Genomic DNA, 22,940 nt, shown 5'->3' on the forward strand with positions numbered 1-22,940 from the left:
AAAAAAACACATACACACAAAAGTGCTCCAGTATGACAATTCACATATTAACCGTATTAAATATTTTTTTCCTGATGCAATTTTCAATCCTGTTACATGTAGTCCTCATTTAGCAACCACAGTTGGAACACTAACTTGGTTATTAAGCAAACACTTAGATTTTACTTCAGCATCTTTTGCTTTACAGTTCTGCAAAGTTCATAAATGCTAATATTGTTGTAAAGTTATTTTTTAATCGCTGTCGTAACTGTGAATGGTCAATGAATGAAGCAATGAAATAGCTAAACAAGAGCAAAGAAAATATTTGCTGCTGTTAGAATAGGAGAAAACAATAATTTCAAAAGACATGAAAAAAAGGAAATGAACATTCCAAGGCAGACTTTGTAATGCCTGTCTGAAAAAGAAGCAGAATGGTATTACAATTAATTCAAGCACTACTGTGTTGCTTTTATAGGCAACTGATGAAGGGAGCAGTTGTTAAATTTGATTGATAATCACATTCTGGACCTCTTAATATAGATGTATACATACCAGGGGATTGAAAATTAAACTAGATTATCTTTCTGGGCTGCCAACATCTGTATTTCTGTGATTACTGTCTTTCAGCCATTAGTCACAGAAAGAGCAGAGAGCTTGAATAAAAGCCTTATTCCAGGTACCACTGGAAAACTGTATCTCTGCTTTTAAGGAGGAACATAATAGCAAGAAAAGCCAAGATTGGTCCCCTCTGGTTACCAAAGAGAAAATGCCTCTCCAATTTTTACTTTGTTATCAAGTAGATTCATAGAATCTTAAAATGAAGGGATTGAAAGGAATCTTGAAAATCATCTGATCAAATCCCCTGCCCAGTGCAATTTCTGTGACTACAGCTTCCCTGACAGAGTTGCCATTTGGCTTTTAAATCAAGATGGAACCACTGAAGGAATATCTATCATCTCCCAAAGCTTTGTGATACTGACAATAGACACTGTAAACCAAGGTGTCAAACTGGCGGCCTGCAGGCCAAATGTGTCACGCACTAACCACGCCCACACCAGCTCCGCAAAGGCAAAAAACATTGCGGTATGTTACGTGATGCGATCAAGTTTGACACCCGTGCTGTAGACACATTCCTTGTTTAGTTACTCAGTTGCATTCCAACAACCAGGTTGTTAAGCAAAATGGTTGCTAAGTGAAAACATGACAGAGAGAGAGAGAGAGATGCTGGGAAGATTATTGGTTATTACCATCACATTCAGTTGGTGTTCTCCATACAGTTGCTTCAATATTGCTTTCACTCTGAAATGTGTTGCGGGCAAGCATACAAAACTTAGTTGTAAATGTATGTATTGGTCAGAAAGTGAGTTTTTTATTACGGTTGTATTTGCAAACGGTTGCTAACCGAGATAGTCACTAAACAAGGAATGGGTGTATTATATTTCATTGTTTTTGTGTACAGTGTTTAAATTCTTTATAGTATATAATTACAGAAATTTTCTTGAGATTCTTGCTGTTTCTGTAGTGGTTATAATTTTTACAAAGATGGGTTGCTAGCCTGATGCCCAAACCACCTCCTTTCTCATCCAGACTTGGGACCACCATGGCAGAGGATCTAATGCTAAAGCTAAAAATATAATAATATTAATAACAACAAATGTTAAGCAATCGTTTTATTTTCTCTCTCTCTAAGAATATGACAGTATCTACTTTAGAATATAGGTCAAAGGAAGAATAGCAAATATATATTTTTTTATCCAGGTTGCCTTGAAGTGTTCTTGAAACTCAAAAACTTGGGATGATTTTGTAAACCTTCATTTGGCCTAATATTGCCTGTGTGGATTTTAATTTGTTTTTCCATCACCATCAGAGTGATGAAACACTATTCCAGATTTTTAGATCTGGGGAAAACTACCATTAAGCTTTTAGATCAGCGGTTCTCAACCTATGGGTCGCGACCCCATTTGGGGTCGAACGACCATTTTACGGGGGTCGCCAAACAACGCGATCTGCCATTTTTCCCCCTCGGGGCGGCGCAGCGCATACGCACCGCGCATGGGGGCAGCGCATCCGTGTGACGGGGGTCGCCGTCACACAAAGGTTGAGAACCGCTGTTTTAGATGAAATCATTCTGACTCTCCCAAGGATATATTTGCAAGAGAAAATGATCGTTGTAATATGATACAGCAACATAGGCTTACTTTAATTTTTAAGGGATACTAAAACCAGGGAAATTACTGTATGTCCCATTTCATGGACTCAAGGAAAATTAGGGGTTCGTATTGTGCTTAAGCATTACTTTATGTTATTTGCCTTACCTTGTAGAGTACCGTTATTCATTTTCTCTTGCAAATACATGCGTCTTTTGCCCTCTCAGGTGTTTTTTACCTAATTGCTATCTGCTAGCCCAGGCAGCCTCCAAAATACCATTATAATGAAGCTTATAAGCACACAGCTCTGAAGGATTATATCCTGAAATCAGGAAAGTCTGTGTATCTCTTTATGTCTAATTTTAATTTATATTATTATTTTTTTAATACAAAGGATATTTCTGCTGTTCTGTGTAGCAGGTGAACTAAATCTTTTTATCAGTAGGATTATTTATGCATTACAGCTTGTTATACTCTTCATTAGTCTTTAAAATGCATTTACTACTGTGTGTTTGCCTGTCAATCTTTTACAGCAAACCTATGGTTTTCCCCTGCAGTTGTGCTGCTTTAGTTCTGTATGCAAGTCCACTGCCCACGTAAAGCCAATAAATGGGTTTCCTCCTCTAGAACTAAGCACTGTTGCTCATCCAGAATAGCACTCTGTGACTCAACACAGAAATACATAATTCTGAATTATTGGAAGAAAAAAGCTCTAGAACAACCTGTAAAAATCGCTTCAGACTGGTTATTTGGGAAATGCCTACAAATTTAGGAGGCTCCAAGCTTTATCTCTATTGCTGAGTAATTTCTTAAATATTTATATTATAATAAAAGATCACAATATCACAATATGTAGATAGGAGTGAAATTTTCACATATATAAAAAGGATACTGAAGTCTTTTTCTCCCTAATCCTATGAATTATATTTATCTGTATTATTTGTGGTGGGAATTTGTATTGATTGAAAAGCCTTTGTCTTTTCTGTTTGGTTTTCTTTCTTTACTCAACAGGTGATCCAGCTCCTGGATGGAGATTAGTTAGTTTATATGAATGTATGACCTGCCCAGCTCCCTAAACTCAGAGCAGTTTACAATAGAATTAAAAGCCTATGTTTGCATGTGTAATAGCTTTAAATATAAAGATGTGTGAGAGAATGTATATCTACATGTATATTAAATGCTAGTGCAATAAAAAATAACAGTCCAGTGCCATACAGTCATAATAAAATACTAAATGTCCATTGCCAGATGCCTGGTGCCACAGAACTGTTTTCATGCCTCTGTGAAAAGCAAATAAAGACAGGGCCTAGCAGACCTCTTTAGGGCAAAGTGTTCCATAACAGGACCCACTTTAAAAAAAGCAATTCTGCCTTTGGAGCCTTATGCCTTTGGTCTCTTTAACAGGCAGGACTATAAGTACAACATCCCTTCTTGCTTGCTGAGGCTAGGCAGATTCCTTTGGAAAAGATGGACCATAAGGTATCTCAGAGCCAAGCCATAAATTGTAACATCCCATTCCTTGAATAAGATGTTTGTTTGGCAGTTAATGCAGCAACTAAAGAATTGGCGCTTTAAGCTAAGGCAGAGTGGGCACTAGTCTTAGGTGCCCAAACCTAGACTCCCTTCCTGCTGAATCATTCTTAAAATGCAAACCTTTGCGTCGGTGGAAAGTGGCACCTCAGTCAGTGTAGCCTGGGGTTCCATATACCTTGAGCCAAGCATTGATTGCATTGCAGTTGTTGCTCTCATCTGTTAATACTTCCTTTCCTATCAGCTTAATTGCGTTTGTGGGCTTTGATTTGTTTTCCAACCCATTGCTGCATTTCCAGCAAGTATTCGCTGAAATAATTTTCATAGCACTAGATGAGAATGTCCCAAAGGTACATTTTCAAGAGGCAACTGGATTTCCTTGTTTCCTTTGAAGATGTTTCATTTCTCATCTAAGAAGCTCCTTAGCTCTGACTGGATGGTGGGGAAAGGAAGGATTTATATTCCTTGTAGACAGCTGGTCATTTGCATTCTTTTAGAGAGCTGTTGAGGCCATCTGGAGGTTTAACTGTGTCCTCAGTGCAAATGAGTGTGGAGCCTTCTTAAAACTGCTGAAAGGACTGTGATGTAGACTGGAGATAGATGGTGTCCTATCCCTCCCCCTCTGTGGAGACAGGCCTATTCAATTTTGACATAGATGGCCTCTTTAACCCCTCTTTCAAACCAAGGGTCCTCTGAGTCCAAATTGTGGACTTTGCTGTCTTTGAAAGAGTGGCATTTGTCATTTAAATGCAGATGGACTGCTGAAACTTGTCCTGATGGGTTTGTTCTCCTATGTTGTGCCTATGGTTGTTTTGTTTCCCCCATGTACAGATCTGCACAAATCTCACTGTGCTGCACTGCATATACCACGTTGCTCAGTTTGTGTTGCTGTTTTATCCTTGTGGTAGACAAGCTTCTGCCTTAGTGTATTCTTGGGTTTAAAGTGTGCACATATGTTGTGTTGGCTGAAGATCCTCCTGAGCTTTTCAGATATTCCTGCGAAGCAAAATATCTTCAAAGAAAAACAAGAAATTACAGTTGCCTCTTGAAAAAGTACAACTATGACCTGGAGGACTTGAGAATCTCCATAGTCAATTAGATGAGAATGGATTTCCACATCGCACTAAACTCTGATTAGTTTTCATTTTGGTTTAACTTGTAAAGCCAGACAGTTTTGCTTAATTTGATAAGCTGTAACTGATAAAAATTGGGCTGTGAACTCATCCAGATTTATTAAAAAGTTAGGTAACTTTGACCACACCACCTTATAATTTAATCAGAATCTTTGCTGCTGTTTGTTACATTGTTATTTGGTTCTCAAGTCTCAATAGCAGTCAGTTTATTAGAATTATATCCAACATTTTCTTCAGACCCTCAAGGGAGTGTACATAATACTCTCATTTTTACACAAAATGACTGTTCTATGTAGTGTATTGGGCTGAGAGAAAATCATATGTATCCTAGTAAGCTTCTTTGACTGAGGGTGGAATCTGGATCTTCCCTATACCAAACCAACATTTGAGCTTTTACAATATAAACTTTTCAAGCAAATATTTGGCAATACTATGGTTCAATTTATGTATCATATTAATTCATAATTAAACTGCTGGAACTTTGTTCTTTTAGGTTTTTCCCTATTTCCTAAAGTAAAATTGCAATAACCATAAATCATAAGAAAATGCATATGCTGTACAATTATTTTGAAAAGTGAGAAATGATTAGGATCTTAAAATTGTAGAAGTGTATCCTTTGACCATAAACTTTAATCAAAAAATGTGAGTGAAACCTCTAGCATTTTAGTCAGCCAGCTGTCAGTTAATTCAAAGACATGAAGACTTTCCATAGGAAACTATCTTGTTTTGAAATCAGACACTAATACCTTGATGCACTGATGCATTGTGTCCTTGTTTATCTGCCATAATAATAATAATAATAATAATAATAATAATAATAATAATAATAATAATAAGAATAATGTTGGAAGGGACCTTGGAGGTCATCTAGTCCAACTCCCTGCTCAGGCTGGAACATTTTCCAGCTATTTTAAGGCATATTGAAAGCTTAAATGCTTCTCTTTCATGTCTTTAATCTTGAATCATAACTTTAATAAGATCACTCCTAACACAGAATGCATTATTTAAACAAATATGTAAAACATTCCAGAGAGGAAAATATTGTATTAAATTCCTTCAGAAGCATCAAAGCAACTTTTCAGATTGAGTACCATTTGACGCTTTCCTATTCTCCATTATCACCATAACAAACTATATTTTCTTTTCCTTGAATGCATCAGTCTTGAAGAAGTCAGTACAAGTGTGCACAGAATTGGCAAAGAGGATTCTTACAAAATAAGAATTCCAGTGCTCAGGTGAACTACTCCAAACCTGAAGAAACAAACCACACTGGCGAGAATTGGAAATATTTTATTGTAAATACCAAAAATATGTATTTTTGAGACCAAATTTTCTTGGTGTACATGAAATATTTATTTAATTAAAGGCATTTTTCTCACAGAATTAAATAGCTAAAAATAACTCCTAGATTTCTATTTATTGATGAATAAAGTATTTTACTTTGAAGCCCTTTTGCTAGCCACTGAATCCATTAGACACAAAAGGATCATGCAAAATGCATAGAATAAGAAGATAAGAAGCAAAAGACAAAATGTATTGTGACACTGTTGTGCCATTTAGACAGTCTTCAATCCTCAAGTATTTGGGGAGGAGGGGAGGAGAGAAAGCATTGACGATTTGCTAGTTTCCTAGATGAACTATAGTAATAAGAAATGCACTTCAGTCATCTTGTAAAAAGAACTGAAAGAATGGACTTCTGTAAGAGGGTCTTGTCCAATTCTATCCATTTCACATGTGCATGTCCTCTATGAAGCAGTCTTCCTAGTCTTCTCATGTCATGTTCTATCTTTCAAGTATTCACTCCGTGCCAGGGAGGGTTCAGAGAGCATTTCCCACAACCTATTCCACTTCTTTCTCAAACAGACCAAATAGAAAAGGACTGAACTTGCCTGAACAACAGTTTGGACAATACTTAATGCTACCTGAAGTAATCTATTGTTTGTCTAAGGCAGGGGTAGGCAACCTTGGCTCTTTTATGACTCATGGACTTCAACTCCCAGAATTCTGGCTCAGGAATTCTGGGAGTTGAAGCCCAAGAATCATAAAAGCCAAGGTTGCCTACCCCTGATCTAAGGTATTTCTATTCCCCAGAAGGGCACCATCATCAAGTAAGGAGCCTTATAGAGAAACTGGAATCTGAGGAATAGAAGGAGTGTCCTCCCACTTCTCTTTCTGGCTTCACCCTAAGAAAAGGAATATTCTGTGAGTTAGACAAAATGGTCTTTTGAGATTCTCAAGTTTGTGGGAGGCGAAACTGGATGGACAATTTCTCAACAGCAAGACTCCCATTTAGCAATGAAGCACTGCCAAAGAAAATATCCAAATAGCCTTTGGAATATTTCCTCAGAATTTAATTTATGCCTGATTTGCCAATTGCTGGAGATGATTGTAATAATAAAAGACAAAACACTTTGTCTTGGTCACTTTGTAACTAACTAAGTGCAAAAATAACACATCAGTGACAAATTTCTCTTAAATTATTTTCTCCTTTGAAATGATTTCCGTAACATGCTTATTCATTAATGAGAATACATAAAAAAAATGCAAGAGAATTCCTCTGCCTGCCATTGCTGTCATAATTTTCTACAGTTCCTCTGAAGTATCACAGTTCAGAAAGTGTCACATGAGAAACCTATGTTTCAAGCATTGCATAAAAAGACCGTATTAAATATTCAGTTTCAGCTGGAACTACTAGCTTGAATACTTTATTTGGCCATAGTAACTTTGATTCTTGCAGAATCCCCCATAAACCCATCTTTGGAAGTTTGAAGCAGGGCTTAGGTTATTAATATTGCTAATTTGTAAGGAATTCTCAAAGTTTAACAACATTTCATACATTTGAGAATGTCATTCCCAAATTCCCCCCCCCCAGCCCAAAAGGTCCAACAAACTGTGATGTAGCAAGGGTTTCAGAAAAGAATTTCTTAATAGGCCTTCAAGGGATTTTTATATATAATTTTATAAAGATAAATAGGAAGATATACTTTCAATCAAATGCATTTTGATCTGAGTTACATATAGATACCTAAAAAATGCCATTTGCTGGAAAGTAACTAATCCTGCAATAACAAGATATCAACATTGTCATGAACTCCTTGCAAAAGCAGCTCTCCAGGATAATTAACTATCTTCCGTCGTTTTGCAGCTTTCAGGGTTCCCACTAAAGCCTCAAAAAGGTTGGCACATTTCTCATCCTCAAACAGCACTCCAAACTTCACACTCAATGTCCCATCAGGATCTGGACAAAAGGAAACATGAGGATGAAACGGCATATTAACACTTTAGTTCCAATAAGTCTTTGGACCTGGGGATTTTTAAGCTTTCTGATTTCATTTAACAAGATTATTGTACCTGTACCCAAATTCATCACAATGTAAATGTGAAAATACAACCAATATGTTAACTTTTAAACAGAACATACACTTGGAGGCACAAATCAGTAAAAATTATTACTAAATCCAAATCCATTAGATCAGTGGTTCTCAACCTGTGGGTCGGGACCCCATTTGGGGTCGAGCGACCATTTCACGGGGGTCGCCAAACCACATTGTCCGCCATTTTTTTCCCTTTTCCCTAGCTGACCTACTTCCTCTTATTGGTGGCCACACCCACTTGGGGGTCACCACAACATGGGGAACTGTATTATGGGGTCACAGCATTAGAAAGGTTGAGAACCACTGCATTAGATCAAATAGCAAACTATATCAAATGAGCAATCTCTACAACATTATTTTAGATTTGCTGACGCTACTCAAGAAGGTATCAAGAAAAATCTTTAACTTAAGGTTAGAAAAAATACATTTTAACACTTCTTTTTTAAAAAAGTTAATCTTCCATTTTTACATTATTAATCACTGAAAACTGCTTTGTGACTATATACTGAATAATACTCATGAAAATCTGGTATCATTTAGGCCCAAAGTAACTCAAGGTAGTCACGATTAATAATCTGGCTTCATATGTGTTAGCCATGGTTTGTTGAATAAATCACAACTAGATGGGTTTTCCTACATATAAGTTATAAAAATATTTTACAAATCACAATTTGTATAATACACTAAGCTAAAAGCAAGAAAAAACACTTATTTTTTTTAACCTATCTCCTGAAATTAAAGTCAGTGGGGAAAAAATAAGATTGCATTTAAATGCCCTTTCCAGAATTTACAAACTGCTACAAACCTACAAATAGGCAATAGACTATTGGTTAAAACCTAAACTTAACACTAGCAATTTGAATTGAAACCAACATGCACATAAGAATCCAGTTTTATTTTAAAAGCGGGAAAATTATGAAAAAAAAATCCAGGCTTAAATAGTCTGGGGCTCCCATGCTGTTCTTATTCTCTCTTTAGTATCAATACTTATATCCTATTGGTGTTGGAAAAAGTTCTCTGGACTTGGATAGCTAAGAGCAAACAAATTGATCATCAAACCAATCAATTCAGAGTTCTCACAGGTTTCAAATTATCTCACTTTGGATACATTATGTGGAAACAAAATTCTCTGGAGAAGTCTATAATATTGGGAAAGGTAGAAATAAAGATAGAGGATAGCTTAATCAAAGTGGTGATAAGTGCACCATTGAAAGACCAACTTGCTGGCACATAGACAATAATTTACATTCTGTAACTAAACTTTTATCAGATTGGCTTGAGGCAAAAGCCTTAACCACTTCCTTTAATATTTGAACTGTTGCCAGAACTCTTTATTGAGTTCCATCCAATCTATTCCATGTTTTAAGAGCAAAATCTTGTATCTTGAGTTTTATACCCTACTTTTCAAATGGGGCTTTCTCTATAGGTTCTCCTGCATTGGAGATTTTCTCCAGTATAGTGCCTTCCAGAAACATTAGACTAATATACATTGGAAATTATGTCAGTTATAGTCTAACACATTTATTAGTCTATTAATTTTGCATTCCTTCTACAGCCATTTAGTCATACTTACTTTTGGTCCCCAGCCGTCGAATTTCTTCAACTAACAGGTTGATTTCATGTTCAACATTCATTGTAACCTACAAATATATTATTGCCTTATAAATTTGTTCTTTTTCGCTTTCTTTCATATTCAAAACATGTATTGAGACTTTAAAAGAAGATTCATGTGCAGTTAGGGACACAATGAATGCATGTGGGGGAGGGGGGGCTTTTTATCAGTTCACATTCTCAAAGAGACAGTTATCTTCCTTATTCAGTGACTTACGTATTTGGAAGTCAGATAAAATGCTGCGTATTTTGCAAAGGAAAATCTCAAAATGCATGGGGTACCTGTATATATAAAGCATTTACTTGTGTTAAATATCCTAGTATTTAAAATGCCTTTATGTTAGGAAATTCTTTTACTTTTATTCTCTTGTAAAAGAATTGAAATGGAAATGGGCAGGTCACACAGCAAGAAAAACTGATGGGAGGCGAACCAAGGCAGTTATAGAATAGATCCCACTTGATTAAAAAAAACGTCCATGAAAGAGACCTAAAACAAGTTGGGTTGACGACCTCAGCAAGCATTGCAGGCCCAATTGGCAAAAGAAAGCTCAGGACCATATTGTTTGGAAATATACTGAAGAGGCCTTCTATCCTGCAGTGGATAGACAATGGTTAAAATGATGAATGATGATATTAGGAAATGTAGCAAAAGGGGCTGTTCTGTACCTAAAGAGCATAACAATTATTTCAAGTATTATATTTCTCTGAAGAGCACATGATCTTGCATTTAAGGTAATTCTTCCCTTTCCTCCCCTTAAATGGAGATTTGAACCCCCCCCCCTCAAAATCTTGCCTGCCCCTTTTGCTATTTGCAGAGCAAATCTAAGATTATGTTTCTACTTTAAAATATAATTCATTTGGGAAAAACTTACTTTCATATAATACACTATATTACTAGTGCAAATGCAGAATTTCAACATAATTTCAACATAACCAGATAAGAACACAAACAACTTGAAAAGCTGCCACCCTTTTAACTAGCTTTCTTCAACAGACCTCTATAGTAGTCCTCGATTTACAACTACAATTGGCACCAGAATTTCAGTTGCTAAGTGCTTGTTAAATGAGTCATGCCTGTTTTTATGACCTTTTTGCCGGGATTGTTAAGCAAATCACTGCAGTTGTAAGTGAAGAATGCAAGTTAATAAGCAAATCTGGCTTTCCCCATTGATGATGCTTAGCAGAAGCCAGCTGGGAAGATTGCAAGCAGCAAATGCTTATCGGAAGCCAGTTGGGAAGGTTGTAAGCAGCAAATGCTTATCAGAAGCCAGCTGGAAAGGTTGTAAGCAGCAAACACGTGACCCTGGGATGCTACAACCATTGTAAATAATGCCAGTGGCCAAGCACGCTAATTTTGATCCTGTTACAATGGGAATGCTAGAAGTTCGTAAGTACAAGTTGTAACTTACTTTTTTCACTGCTGTTGTAACTTCAAATGGTCGCTATAAGTCAAGAGTGCCAGTACAGATTAAGAGTTTTGCTAGCCTATTAATAGGTATAGTATCATCAACAAATTGGTATCTACCATAGCAACCAGACCAGGGGTCTTCAAACTTGGCCCTTTTATGATTTGTGGACTTCAACTCCCAGAATTCCTCAGCCAGCGTGCCTGGCTGATGAATTCTGGGAGTTGAAGTCCACAAGTCATAAAAGGGCCAAGTTTGAAGACCCCTGATCCAGACTTGCCGAAGTACCACCTCTTCAAAATCTTCTACATCAAAAGGCATTGCAAGAGCAGCCTTCCATTTATATAAACTAGTTCAAGCAAATAGGGAATATATATATATATTATTATTTTGCTAACCAATGGCAGTTTCCTGACAAGACTACTCAAAATCTGTGCAGGGATCCACCCACATAGGAGAACTGCCCCTGCTTCGTATTGCAGCAATTATCTTCAGAAAATGTCAATATTCAGTTAATCAGAAAAGGTGTAACCAGACTCCTGATTTTTGGCTGTCAATCTTAACACTTCTCTCCTACAAGTCTTTTCACTATAAGAAGCTGTCTTTTTAAAATAAATAAATAAATGAGGTCCCAACATTGAAATTTTATATGCATGTCTAATGAAAGGAGAAGGAGAAGGAGAAGAAGAAGAAGAAGAAGAAGAAGAAGAAGAAGAAGAAGAAGAAGAAGAAGAAGAAGAAGAAGAAGAAGAAGAAGAAGAAGAAGAAGAAGAAGAAGAAGAAGTTGGAAGGGACCTTGGAGGTCATCTAGTCCAACCCCCTTCTCAGGCAGGAAACCCTATACCATTTCAGACAAATGGCTGTCCAGTCTCTTCTTAAAAACTTCCAGTGTTGGAGCATTCATCGCTTCTGGAGGCAGGTTGTTCCACTGGTTAATTATTCTAACTGTCAGGAAGTTTCTCCTTAGTTCTAGGTTGCTTCTCTCTTTGATTAGTTCTCATCCGTTGCTTCTTGTCCTGCCTTCAGGCACCTTGGAAAATAGCTTGACTCCCTCTTCTTCGTGGCAGCCCTTGAGATATTGGAATACTGCTATCTTGTCCTCCCTCGTCCTTCTCTTCATTAAACTAGACCAGGGGTATGCAACCCAAAACACTCAAAGAGCCACTTGGACCCGTTTCCCACCAAAAACAAAACACTGGGAGCGGCAAAACCCTTTTGATATCTAAAATGAAGATAACACTGCATATATCCTTTTTTACCTTTATTATAGGTGTGTGTGTGTATGTATGTGTGTGTGTGTATATATATGTGTGTGTGTGTGTGTGTGTATACACATACATACATACACACACACACACAGGTAAAAAAAGGATATATGCAGTGTTATCTTCATTTTAGATGTCAAAAGGGTATCTCTCTCTCCCTCCCTCTCTATCTGCCCTTGGTCTGCCACTCCTCTTCCCCCACTCTCTTTCTTTCTCTCTCTTTCCTCTCTCTCTCTCTCTCTCTCTCTCCTTCCCTCTCTCTCTTTCTCTCTCTCTCTTTTTCTCCCCCCTCTCCTATCTGTTGCTCACCTGGCAAGCTTCAAGCTGTTGTCCACAAGCTCAGGAGTAAGCAACCTCATCTCTTTTATGACTCATGGACTTCAACTCCCAGAATTCCTGAGTCAGCCTAGCTGGGCTAGCTAGCTCTCTCCTACCTTTCCTGCTTCCTGCTTCCTGCAGAGACGCAGCAAAGGGAGGAGCTCCGCCCAGTAAGCTTTTCAGCTGCTCAGAGAACACTGTGAGTGCACTCTCTTTTACACATACACGCACACAAACACACAGAGAGAGAGGGGGGGCAGGGAAGCGCAATTGCCTCTCTCTGTCTCTGTCTCTCTCTGCAGAGGCAGAGGAGGCTGGGAGCCACAAGGGAAGACTCAAAGAGCCGCATGCGGCTCCAGAGCCGCAGGTTGCCGACCTGTGAACTAGAGATACCCAATTCCAGCAGCCTTTCCTTATATGCTTTAACCTCCAGTCCCCTAATCATCTTTGTTGCTCTTCTCTGTACTCTTTCTAGAGTCTCAACATCTTTTTTACATCGTGGTGACCAAAACTGGATGCAGTATTCTAAGTGTGGCCTTACCAAGGCATTGTAAAGTGGTATTAATACTTCACGTGATCTTGATTCTATCCCTCTCTTCATGCAGCCCAGCACTGTGTTGGCCTTTTTGGTAGCTGCAGCACACTGCTGGCTCATATTTAAGTGATTGTCCACTAGGACTCCGAGGTCCCTCCCACAGTTATTACTATGGAGCAAGGTACCCCCCTATACTATACCTGTACATTTGGTTTTTCTTGCCTAAATGTAGAACCTTACTTTTTTTACCACTGAATTGCATTTTGTTAGATAGCGCCCAGTGTTCAAGTCTGTCCAGATCCTCCTGTATCCTAAGCTGTCTTCTGAAGAGTTGGCTATTCCTGTCAGCTTGGTGTCGTCTGCAAATTTGATGATTTCCCCATCTATCCTCTTGTCCAAATCGTTGATGAAGATGTTGAAGAGCACTGGGCCCAGAACAGAGACCTGGGGCACCCCACTACACACTTCCCTCCATGTAGATGCAGTTCCATTGAGGACTACACACTGAGTACGGCCGGTCAGCCAGCTACAGATCCATCTGGTGGTGATGCTGTCTAACCCACATTTTTCTATCTTATCAAGTAGTAGGTTGTGATCTACTTTATCAAATGCCTTACTGAAGTCCAAGTAAATTATATCCACAGCATTCCTCTGATCCACTAATTTTGTCACTTGGTCAAAAAATGCAATAAGATTTGTCTGTCATGATCTGTTTTTGACAAACCCATGTTGGCTTTTAGTAATGACATTATTTGCCTCTAGGTGCTCGCTGATTCGTTGTTTGATTATCTTTTCCAGAATCTTCCCAGATATCGAGGTAAGGCTGTTAGGTCTGTAATTTCCTGGGTCCATTTTTTTTTTCCTTTTTTGAAGATGGGAACTACATCAGCTCTTTTCCAGTTCTCCGGTAGTTCCCCAGTGCTCCAGGATCTTTGAAAAATATAGATCAATGGTTCTGAGATCATATCTGCCAGTTCCTTGAGAACCCTGAGATGTAATCCATCTGGTCCTGGTGATTTGAACTCGTCTAGGCTGGACAGGTGCTCACTTACCATTTTCTTGCCTATCTTGCGTTTCTATTGTTTTTTATGGCACTATTTTTGGTAAGTTGGTCTGTTTTTTCCCTTTGTGTAAAGACAGATGCAAAAAACGAGTTAAATAGTTCTGCTTTCTCCCTATTGCTTGTCACCTTCTTGCCACTTTCCCCCACTAATGGACCAATAATTTCCTTCACTTTTTCCTTGTTTTTTACATGTTGAAAGAAGCTTTTTTTGTTATTTTTTACTTTGGTCACAAGCCTTAGTTCATTGTGAGCCTTAGATTTCCTCATTTCATCTTTGCAGGCTTGGGCTATTTGTTGATATTCTGACTTAGTTATGTGCCCCTCTTTCCACTTTCTATACTTGTCCTTTTTATCTTTCAATTTATCAGAGAGTTCTTTAGGCAGCCATGTTGTTCTTTTGAGAGCTGTTATTTTTCCTCTTTCTTGGTATTGTGCTGGACTGGGCTTTTATTATCTCACTTTTCAAAATTTCCCAAGCTTCTTGAGTTATTTTCCCCTTGAGGATTCTCATCCATGGAATCCTTCCCAAGCCCTCTCTAAGTTTATTGAAATTAGCTCTCTTTAAGTCCAAGACTCTAGTTTGACTGTGTTCTATTGCTTGGGCTTCATAATGTTGAATTCCAATATTGCATGATCACTTCCTCCCAAGGTTGCTGTGGCTTCAACACCTTCTATCATTTCATCTCTGTTAGTGAGAATTAGATCCAAAATGGCTAATCCCCTAGTTCCCTTCTCTACTTTTTGGGACACAAAATTGTGTGCTAGGTTTGCAAGGAATCTGTCTGATCTTCCACTTGGTGCAGAGTTTGTCTCCCAGTTGATGTCAGGGTAGTTAAAGTCCCCCATTACTATTGTGATATGCTTCCTACATACCTTAGTTAGCTGACTAGCAAAAAGTTCATCTATATTCTCTGTTTGGTTGGGTGGCCTGTAGTATACACCTATAATAATGTCATTTTTTCCCCTTTTATATTGACCCAAATGCATTCAAGACAGTTTTCATCATTGTTCATTAAGTTTGATGAGACTTACACCTAAGAAACTTGTACAACTGCAACCTAGGCAGGCAAACTCCTATAGTTCAACACAAAGTATGTAATGTTACTAGCACAGTGAACAAACATGTTTCCTTTCACTTCAAAGAGCAGAGATGAGGCAGGCGATAATTACTTAAGTGTGCATATTATTTCAAATGTTAAGGGAATGTTTTTTGTTTACCATTTCAAAAAGTCATAGAGCTAGCGTAACTGAATCCTGACTTAAGATGCTTCCTTCTCACAAATGAATAAAAATGGCAAGCAATGGTATGCAAGTGCCTTACATTTATTTTAGGAGAGAAAGGAACCTGGGACTTTTCATTGGCTTCGTGCCTTAAGAGTATATTCGTTTCTCAATTCTTTTTTTTTCCCTGCAACTAGAATAGGAACAACACGTTGAGTAATTTCCTTCCTGGTGCAATGCACACCCTAATTTGGTCATATGTGGTTTATGTATGAGTGACTGCCTGACAAGTCCAGCAATTTTCTCGGTTACCCAAGATTTCATATTTTTTGCCATTGCCTGCTTCCTAGGGCTGAGAGTGAGTGACTGGCCCAAGGGCACCCAGTTGGCTTCATGCCCAAGGCATGACTAAAACTCATAGTCTTCAAGCCTGATGCTTTAACGGCTGCATGGCTCTCTAATATGGTCAGGGAGCTTCTGTATTCAGCTAATGAAAGCTTTCAACAAGTTGAAAGTCTTCTCTGCATCTTTCTCGCTTTGGTTCCCTTCCTCGAGATTGACAAAACCGCTTTCACCTGTTCCTCTGCGCCCCTCGAGTTCCCTACATCCAGAAAGTGGGAGAAGCTGGCGGAGAAGGCAGGCAAAGGAAACCAGCAGCGGGTGGGAAATGCGACTTGCAGAGGAGGAAGGACGGGGGAACGCGAACTGTTTGCCTAAAGACGCCTGGCGGGGCTAAGAAAGCGAAAGGGCGCAGGTACAGCCGCCGGGCAAGCAATGGGATAATAACCCCATCCCCAAGCAAGCCTACTTCTCCGGAAGCAAGTCCCCACGCCTCTGTAGGGCTCGCATCCCAGCTGCAAGCCATGCACGTTTAGGGCTGGAGCCCTCCCGCTGGCAATTGCGCAAAGCAGAATATCGGCCGCGCCGCCGGTTGCTACCGGTTCTTGCGCCCGCCTGGGACAAACCCCTCGCCCACCAGCAATCGCCAGCGCCTGCCAAAGGGGACCCTCGAGGACTTCCCTCCAAGGTGGATTCTCCTGCCTTGCCCTTTCCATCCGCGTGGAGGATCACATGGCGCCGGCGCGGAAGTGCCGGCTGCCGCCAACCTCGCCTTCCATGCGCCTGACAAAGAGCCTCGCTCAGACCCCCGGCTCGCCAACAAGAGCTCCACGAAGCGGACTTTGCTCTGCGGCTCCCCTGCCGTCCTCCCTCCCTCCCTCCCTCCCAGCCGCCCGCGCGTCGGCCGCGTGACTGTGGATGCCGACTCCAGCTCACCTTCATAGACTTACCTCTGGAGGAGAGAAGGAGCGGCGTTCAAAGCAAAGTGCCGGAGGAAGTGTGGCTCTGGAAGAGTGTCAGGAGGAGGAAACCTGTGACCAACCTCTCCCCCCCCCCCCGGAGACTGAAAGTGAACGGAAGGAGAGGTGCCGCCCACACGCCTGTAGCAAACGCTTCTGGGGAGGCGAGGGGTTAAGATCGAGACTGGTTAAACTGATGGCAACCGAGAATAAGCTCCGTTTGCCAAGTGGGGAAGCACCAATGTTAGTGTCTTGGAACAAGGCTAGATCATACCTGTGTGCTCGTTACCCGATCAATCCACCTCGCATAGATCAGAAAACTGGCAGAATGTTGACATCACCTGGGGCTATAGTATTTTTTCCACCAGGCCTTTCAACCAGCCACTTACCTGGAGTCCTTAAATGATGAACGTTCATGAGCCTGATGAATTCCATTTTTTTGCCCCAACCTCAGGACTGCAGCCATGTATAAAGCATATGTCTTTCCGGGGGAGTCTACAAAAGCAGGCTACCAAAATTAGTTCCTATTTTTGCCTATATTCTGTCTAGTAAGGCGGACAGCAAATGGTACAGTAATGTCATAACAGTTCACTGCAGGATATATTAAGGTGCAGGAATTGGTGGATTTCAGTCACTTCTCAAGATATGAGCTGGGCCTTGGGAGGAAGTGAATTTTACAAATGGTTCTAGCAGTGGATTTATCCACCTATCAAAACCATTAAATATAGCTGCTGCTCTTGTGACTTTGGTGGCACCCAGCTGTCTGATCATTGCAAGAAAAAAACGCCCCAATTGACAGGTTACTTTACAGAGTCTACACGTTTTCAAGTAATCTTAGTGCTGCTTTAGTGATTGCAGATAAACCAAGATCCCTCTAGAAGCATTGTTGGGGGCAATGTAAATATATATATACATTGCTTACTGGTGTACACCGCTTAGAGAGTGCTTGCACTTAAAGCGGTATATAAGTCTCATAAATAAATAAATAAATAAATAAATAAATAAATAAATAAATTGTTGACTTACATATCTGGAGAGGCAAACTGCAAGCAGATTATTAAAGCAGCCTCAGAGGAAGCTGCACTGTAGAATACAAACTTTCAAAAAACAACTAATCCCATGGGTCTGAGACCTATGTGCAGGTTGTTTAAAAGAAGCCTGATCTTATTTTCTTTAGTTACAACTGTTGCTGCTGCTGCTGCTGCTTTTTTTCTGTGGTCATGTTAGTTAGTTCAGGGGTCTTCAAACTTCAATTCTGGGAGTTGAAGTCCACAAGTCATAAAAGGGCCAAGTTTGAAGACCCCTGTGTTAGTTCAATAGCACAAATCGAAACAGCCATGGAAGAAAATCAACAGTGACTGGAATGGTAACGTGCATACAGCAGCCAAAAGTTGCTGGATACATTCCAGTTCTTGCCACTTCATCATAGCGGTTGCTTGGCCAACTCAGCCAAATCATATATTCAGCAAGATTTGTATAGAGAGAAGATGGAAAATATATCTCCAAAAGAATGAGAAACCCCAAGTTAGAGGCCAGAGATAAGAGGAGACACTTCCTTAAAAAGCAATTAGTGAGGCAAGGTCAACCTAAAGTTAAGAGAATATGGTGACTATATCCTAAGATTCATTCATGATACAAGTCCTCAATTTACAATTATTCATTTCATGATTGTCTGAAGTTACAACAGCACTGAAAAAATGACTTGTGACTATTTTTCACACTTATGACAATTGCAGCATCCCCAAGGTCATCTGATCAAAATTCAGATACTTGGAACTGGCATATATTTATGATGGTTGCAGTGTCCCAAGGTCATGTGATCACCTTTTGCAAGCAAAGTCAATGGGAAAGCCAGATTCACTTAATAACCATGTCACTATCTTAACAACTGCAGTGATTCACCCAACTGTGACAAGGTTGTAAAATGAGGCAAAATTCACTTAACAACTGTCTTGCTTAGCAATGGAAATTTTGGTCTTGCTTGTGGTCATAAGACAAGAACTCCTTGTAGTGAAATTTCCTCTTCAGTAAGTATGCATAGGATTACTTTGCATTTTCTGTTGGACTCAACTACACTGTCGGTTTGAAGTACACAGGATCCAGTCTCCCATATTTTCTATAGTATTATCATTATCATTCCAAGTCAATGTGCTGCAGGGTGGTCTTTTCAATGAAGATTATGTACAATAATCTACCATGTTGGTCAGTGGTGGGATTCATCCAGTTCGCACCACTTCAGCAGAACTGGTAGCTAATTTTTTGTTGCCCAGGCCCAGAATGGACTTTCGGAAGCAGCATCCACGCAGAGAACCGGTTGTTCACATATCTGAATCCCACCATTGATGTTGGTCCAGCAATGGGCAGTAAATGTGTTTTTTTCACTTCCTAGCTTAGAGCTGAGAAGCAGCAGCTGACCCAGTTGGCTTCTTTGCCTAAGTAAACACGCCCATTAATATCACGGATAGCTTCACTGAGATCTCCTGATTACAAGTGAACCTATTATTTTATGTGCTCTGATGAAAACACAAAACGTTTGAATGTACTCAAATTAGCACTTTAATATTTGGTAACAGTTATCCCAACCTCTTCTACTTAAATTATTTTACTTTAATAAATATTTAGTAACACAAATGAGAAAAAAAAATTAAAAGAACAAAGAACCGGAAGAGATTTACAGAATATATAAAATTAAGTAAGAATTTTGAAAGTAAAATTAGACTAATAGTGCACATAAAGAGGAACTTACATTAATTTAGCATTCTAACACTGTTATTAAACTCACACTCAATTGTTAGTAAAAGGAAACAGTATGATAAGAATGCTAAGAATTACCAATCAGAATAAACATTTAATAGGATTCCTATCTAATCTGAGAAAGCCTGTCTGTATTATCATAGATCAGCAACAGCTAATAGCTTAAAGTCTTATGTTTTTTTTTAAAAAAAAAAACCCTGAGGTTCAGATGTAGTACAAGTCCATGTGTAAAGCTATATAACTAGTCCTCAATTTAGGACCACAAATGAGACCAAAAAAATTGTTATTTAAGCAGTACAATTGTTAAATGAGGCATCACGTGACTGCATCTGATTTTATGACTTTTTTATCACAATTGTGAAGCGAATCGCTGCAGTTAATTTTTTAACTTTGATTTTCAGATCTTGATACTTTGTGATTTTCTCCAATTCTTTGTCTTCTATTCCACTATCTCTTTATAGTGTATTGCCCAATTTTGGGGGAATTATTTGGGAACTTCATACAAATAAGGATTCCAAGGAAGTAATAAAACAATATACAGTAGAATAATTAGTTTCTATAATACCACATACCAGCAAGGAAACTCTTGTAAATTGAGGACTACCTGTAGTGCATAAAGTGTAAATTGAGGACTACCTGTAGTACATAAATGATTCCCAATTTAAATTAAATTTTAAAGAAGGAATGATGTGTAATATCCTGTGGAAGCATAAAATGTCCTAGGAACTCTCTGTACATCTGTGATGGAATCTTAAACAGAGTTGAGGTGAAGAATGAAAAGGCTGGTTAGCCTTGAATCATTGATGGTGTAGAACAGGGGTCTTCAGACTTGGCCTTTTTATGACTTGTGGACTTCAATTCTCAGAATTCCTCAGCCAGCCACGCTGGCTGAGGAATTCTGGGAGTTGAAGTCCACAAGTCATAAAAGGGCCAAGTTTGAAGACCCCTGGTGTAGAAGCAGCTGAAATGAGATTCTCTTCTCAATTCTGCTCAAGATTCCACCACAACCTGGTAGGAATATAAGCTTAATAATGCTTAACAGAAAACCACCAGGAAGGAAAGAAAAGGTCATTTAAAATTAATTTCATTAATGGGAGTTGGGAGGTATTATAAATTTATTATATACACAACAACATACAACCACAGCTGTCAGTTCTTTAGCTGGTGTTGACTTTCATTCACCAACCCGGCAGCCTGACTGGACATGCCTCATCAGCAACAGGAAGAAAATGGTGAAGATCAGCTGGAGGGGGTGAGCCACAAGGGCAGCAGGTAAGGGGAAGATAGGCAGATGGGAACTACAAAGCCTATATGATCATAAGTGCAGGTGGGCTGCCAAGTATCCACGTTTTGATCACATGATTAGGGGGACACTGCAGTGACCATAACTTTACAGTACATATGTCCCTTTGTTCAGCATCATTGTAGCTTTAAACAGTCTCTGAACAAAGGATCATAAATTGAGAAATACCTGTACGTGATATCACCAAACAAAATAAATAAAAATTGATTGACTGGTACCAGGCAAATGCCACTACATACTAATGTCCAATAGCTAACACAAATTGCAGTGTTAGTGGGATGACACTATCGTGCATGCCATCACTGGCCTCCCTTGCTCTTCTTTGTACCAGTTCATAGATCTCCCTACCTAAGGTGAGGTTTTGCAGGTTGGATTCTGTGGAATCCTAGGGTTCCGTGAAGAGTTAAATGGGTTCTGTGGGACTGAGGAAAAAGCTTCACACAAAGACCTAAAGTAAACTTTGATCTTTGTAGGGAAGATGATTTTCTCCATTAGTCTCTTGTGTAGAGGGATTTTTTTCTTCATAGTTGCATAGAAAAGTTGCTCTGGACCTCCGTGAAAAACAGCACCAAAGTATGAACAACTGACTGCATTTAGAGTTGGTTCCTAGGGAAAGAAAACTCTAATGAGCTCAGCCGTGTATGTCAGCCTCAATGCTGTTTTTTAGGCATATCTATAGTAATTTTTTTTGAGCTATATTAGAAAGATCAGGGCTTGTCCTCTGACATCCAAATACCTATTACTCTCAAGGGTTCCCAGGTGTTTTTTTTTTTTTAAAAAAGATTCAATGGCCTGAAATAAATTAAAAACCTCTGATCGAAGGGACTTCCCCTTCCTTCCTTTCAGCCTGCTTTCCTTCTCTTCCTCTCCAGCTGTTAACTTTTGAAGCAGATGGACTTTTGAAGATACCCTTGCACAATAATCAGAGATCAGTCTTTGTGGCATGTGGAAGGCAGCCTTCTGTGCTGCCCCCAAGATGTGAAAACATACCGTAGGAACTGCATTTGCCTCTTGTGGCAGCACCCAAGCAAGCTTTTAAAAACTCAAACTAAGCAAGATCCAATGTGGATAGGGTTTGAATGAGAAACCGCCAGGCCATAGCAGGACCGTAGGCTAGATTAGGAAATTGGAAAACATCCCAGAAATCCATAGCAAACCACTTTGGTACCATTGCCAAGTAAACTGCTTTGGTGTGAACAGGAGTCAACATCCTCTGTCTTGAGCAGTGGTTCTCAACCTGTGGGTCGGGACCCCATTTGGGGTCGAATGACCATTTCACGGGGGTCGCCAAACCACACTGTCCGCCATTTTTTCCCTTTTCCCTAGCTGTCCTACTCCCTCTTATTGGTGGCCACACCCACTTGGGGGTCACCACAACATGGGGAACTGTACTATGGGGTCTCGGCATTAGAAAGGTTGAGAACCACTGGTCTTGAGGGTGTCATTTTTTATTTGTTCTTTACCTTTAGAAAAATCTCTAAAGGTAAATCTTTTGTTAAATTTAAATATATGCTTTTACTTTTTAATATTCTATTGTTGTTAATTTTATTCAAGTGCTTTCATAAGGTATTGGCAGGTGGAGTGTAACAAATCAACAATAAATATATTCCTTTATCTGGTGTCCTTCACCTATGTTGGACTACAGTTCCTATGATCCCCAGAGTAGAACCAGTCATCCCCACCATACTCCATAAAGATATTCTGTTGTTTCATCTTCAACTGATCGTACGAGCAAGCTCCAAAACTTAGACATCCACAGGACGCTACAGTACTCAGAAACATTGTAGCAGACCTCCAGACCGTCAGAGGACGGTGTAGCTGCCTCTCTGCCCGCCCGTCCCCAACACTTCTGTCGTATGAGAAAGCGGAGCGAAGAGCTAAGCTTTCCAAATCAGCTTCGCATCCGGGTCCTGTGCGCGAGATCTCGGGCAGTTGTTTTTTTTTTTTTTTTTTCTATTTCTTCTTTTCCGGGAGTGGAATTAAATCCGTCCGCCCCTGATTGC

The 22,940-nt window shown here is 39.5% G+C and overlaps 1 protein-coding gene across 4 annotated transcripts; it reads right to left on the bottom strand.

Moving 5' to 3' along the window:
* Window positions 1-7,730: 7,730 nt before the first annotated feature.
* On the bottom strand, window positions 7,731-16,988 carry ABRACL (ABRA C-terminal like). 4 transcript variants are annotated; one of them, XM_039322808.1, is made up of 3 exons: window positions 16,872-16,988; window positions 9,737-9,803; window positions 7,731-8,027 (listed from the first exon to the last, which is right to left on the bottom strand). In XM_039322808.1, exons 2-3 carry the CDS (start codon window positions 9,795-9,797, stop codon window positions 7,843-7,845), a joined length of 246 nt encoding a protein of 81 aa, XP_039178742.1. In that variant the 5' UTR covers window positions 9,798-9,803; window positions 16,872-16,988; the 3' UTR covers window positions 7,731-7,842. The 4 variants fall into 4 exon arrangements, with proteins under 4 accessions (XP_039178742.1, XP_039178738.1, XP_039178755.1 ...); XM_039322804.1 differs by having other exon boundaries at window positions 16,858-16,921; XM_039322821.1 differs by lacking the exon at window positions 16,872-16,988 and adding an exon at window positions 16,603-16,766.
* Between the last annotated feature and the right edge of the window lie 5,952 nt (window positions 16,989-22,940).

Source organism: Crotalus tigris, unplaced genomic scaffold (genome assembly GCF_016545835.1).
Source record: "Crotalus tigris isolate CLP2741 ecotype Arizona unplaced genomic scaffold, ASM1654583v1 scf7180000017611.44802233496:7321179, whole genome shotgun sequence".
Classification (NCBI taxonomy): Eukaryota; Metazoa; Chordata; class Lepidosauria; order Squamata; family Viperidae; genus Crotalus; species Crotalus tigris.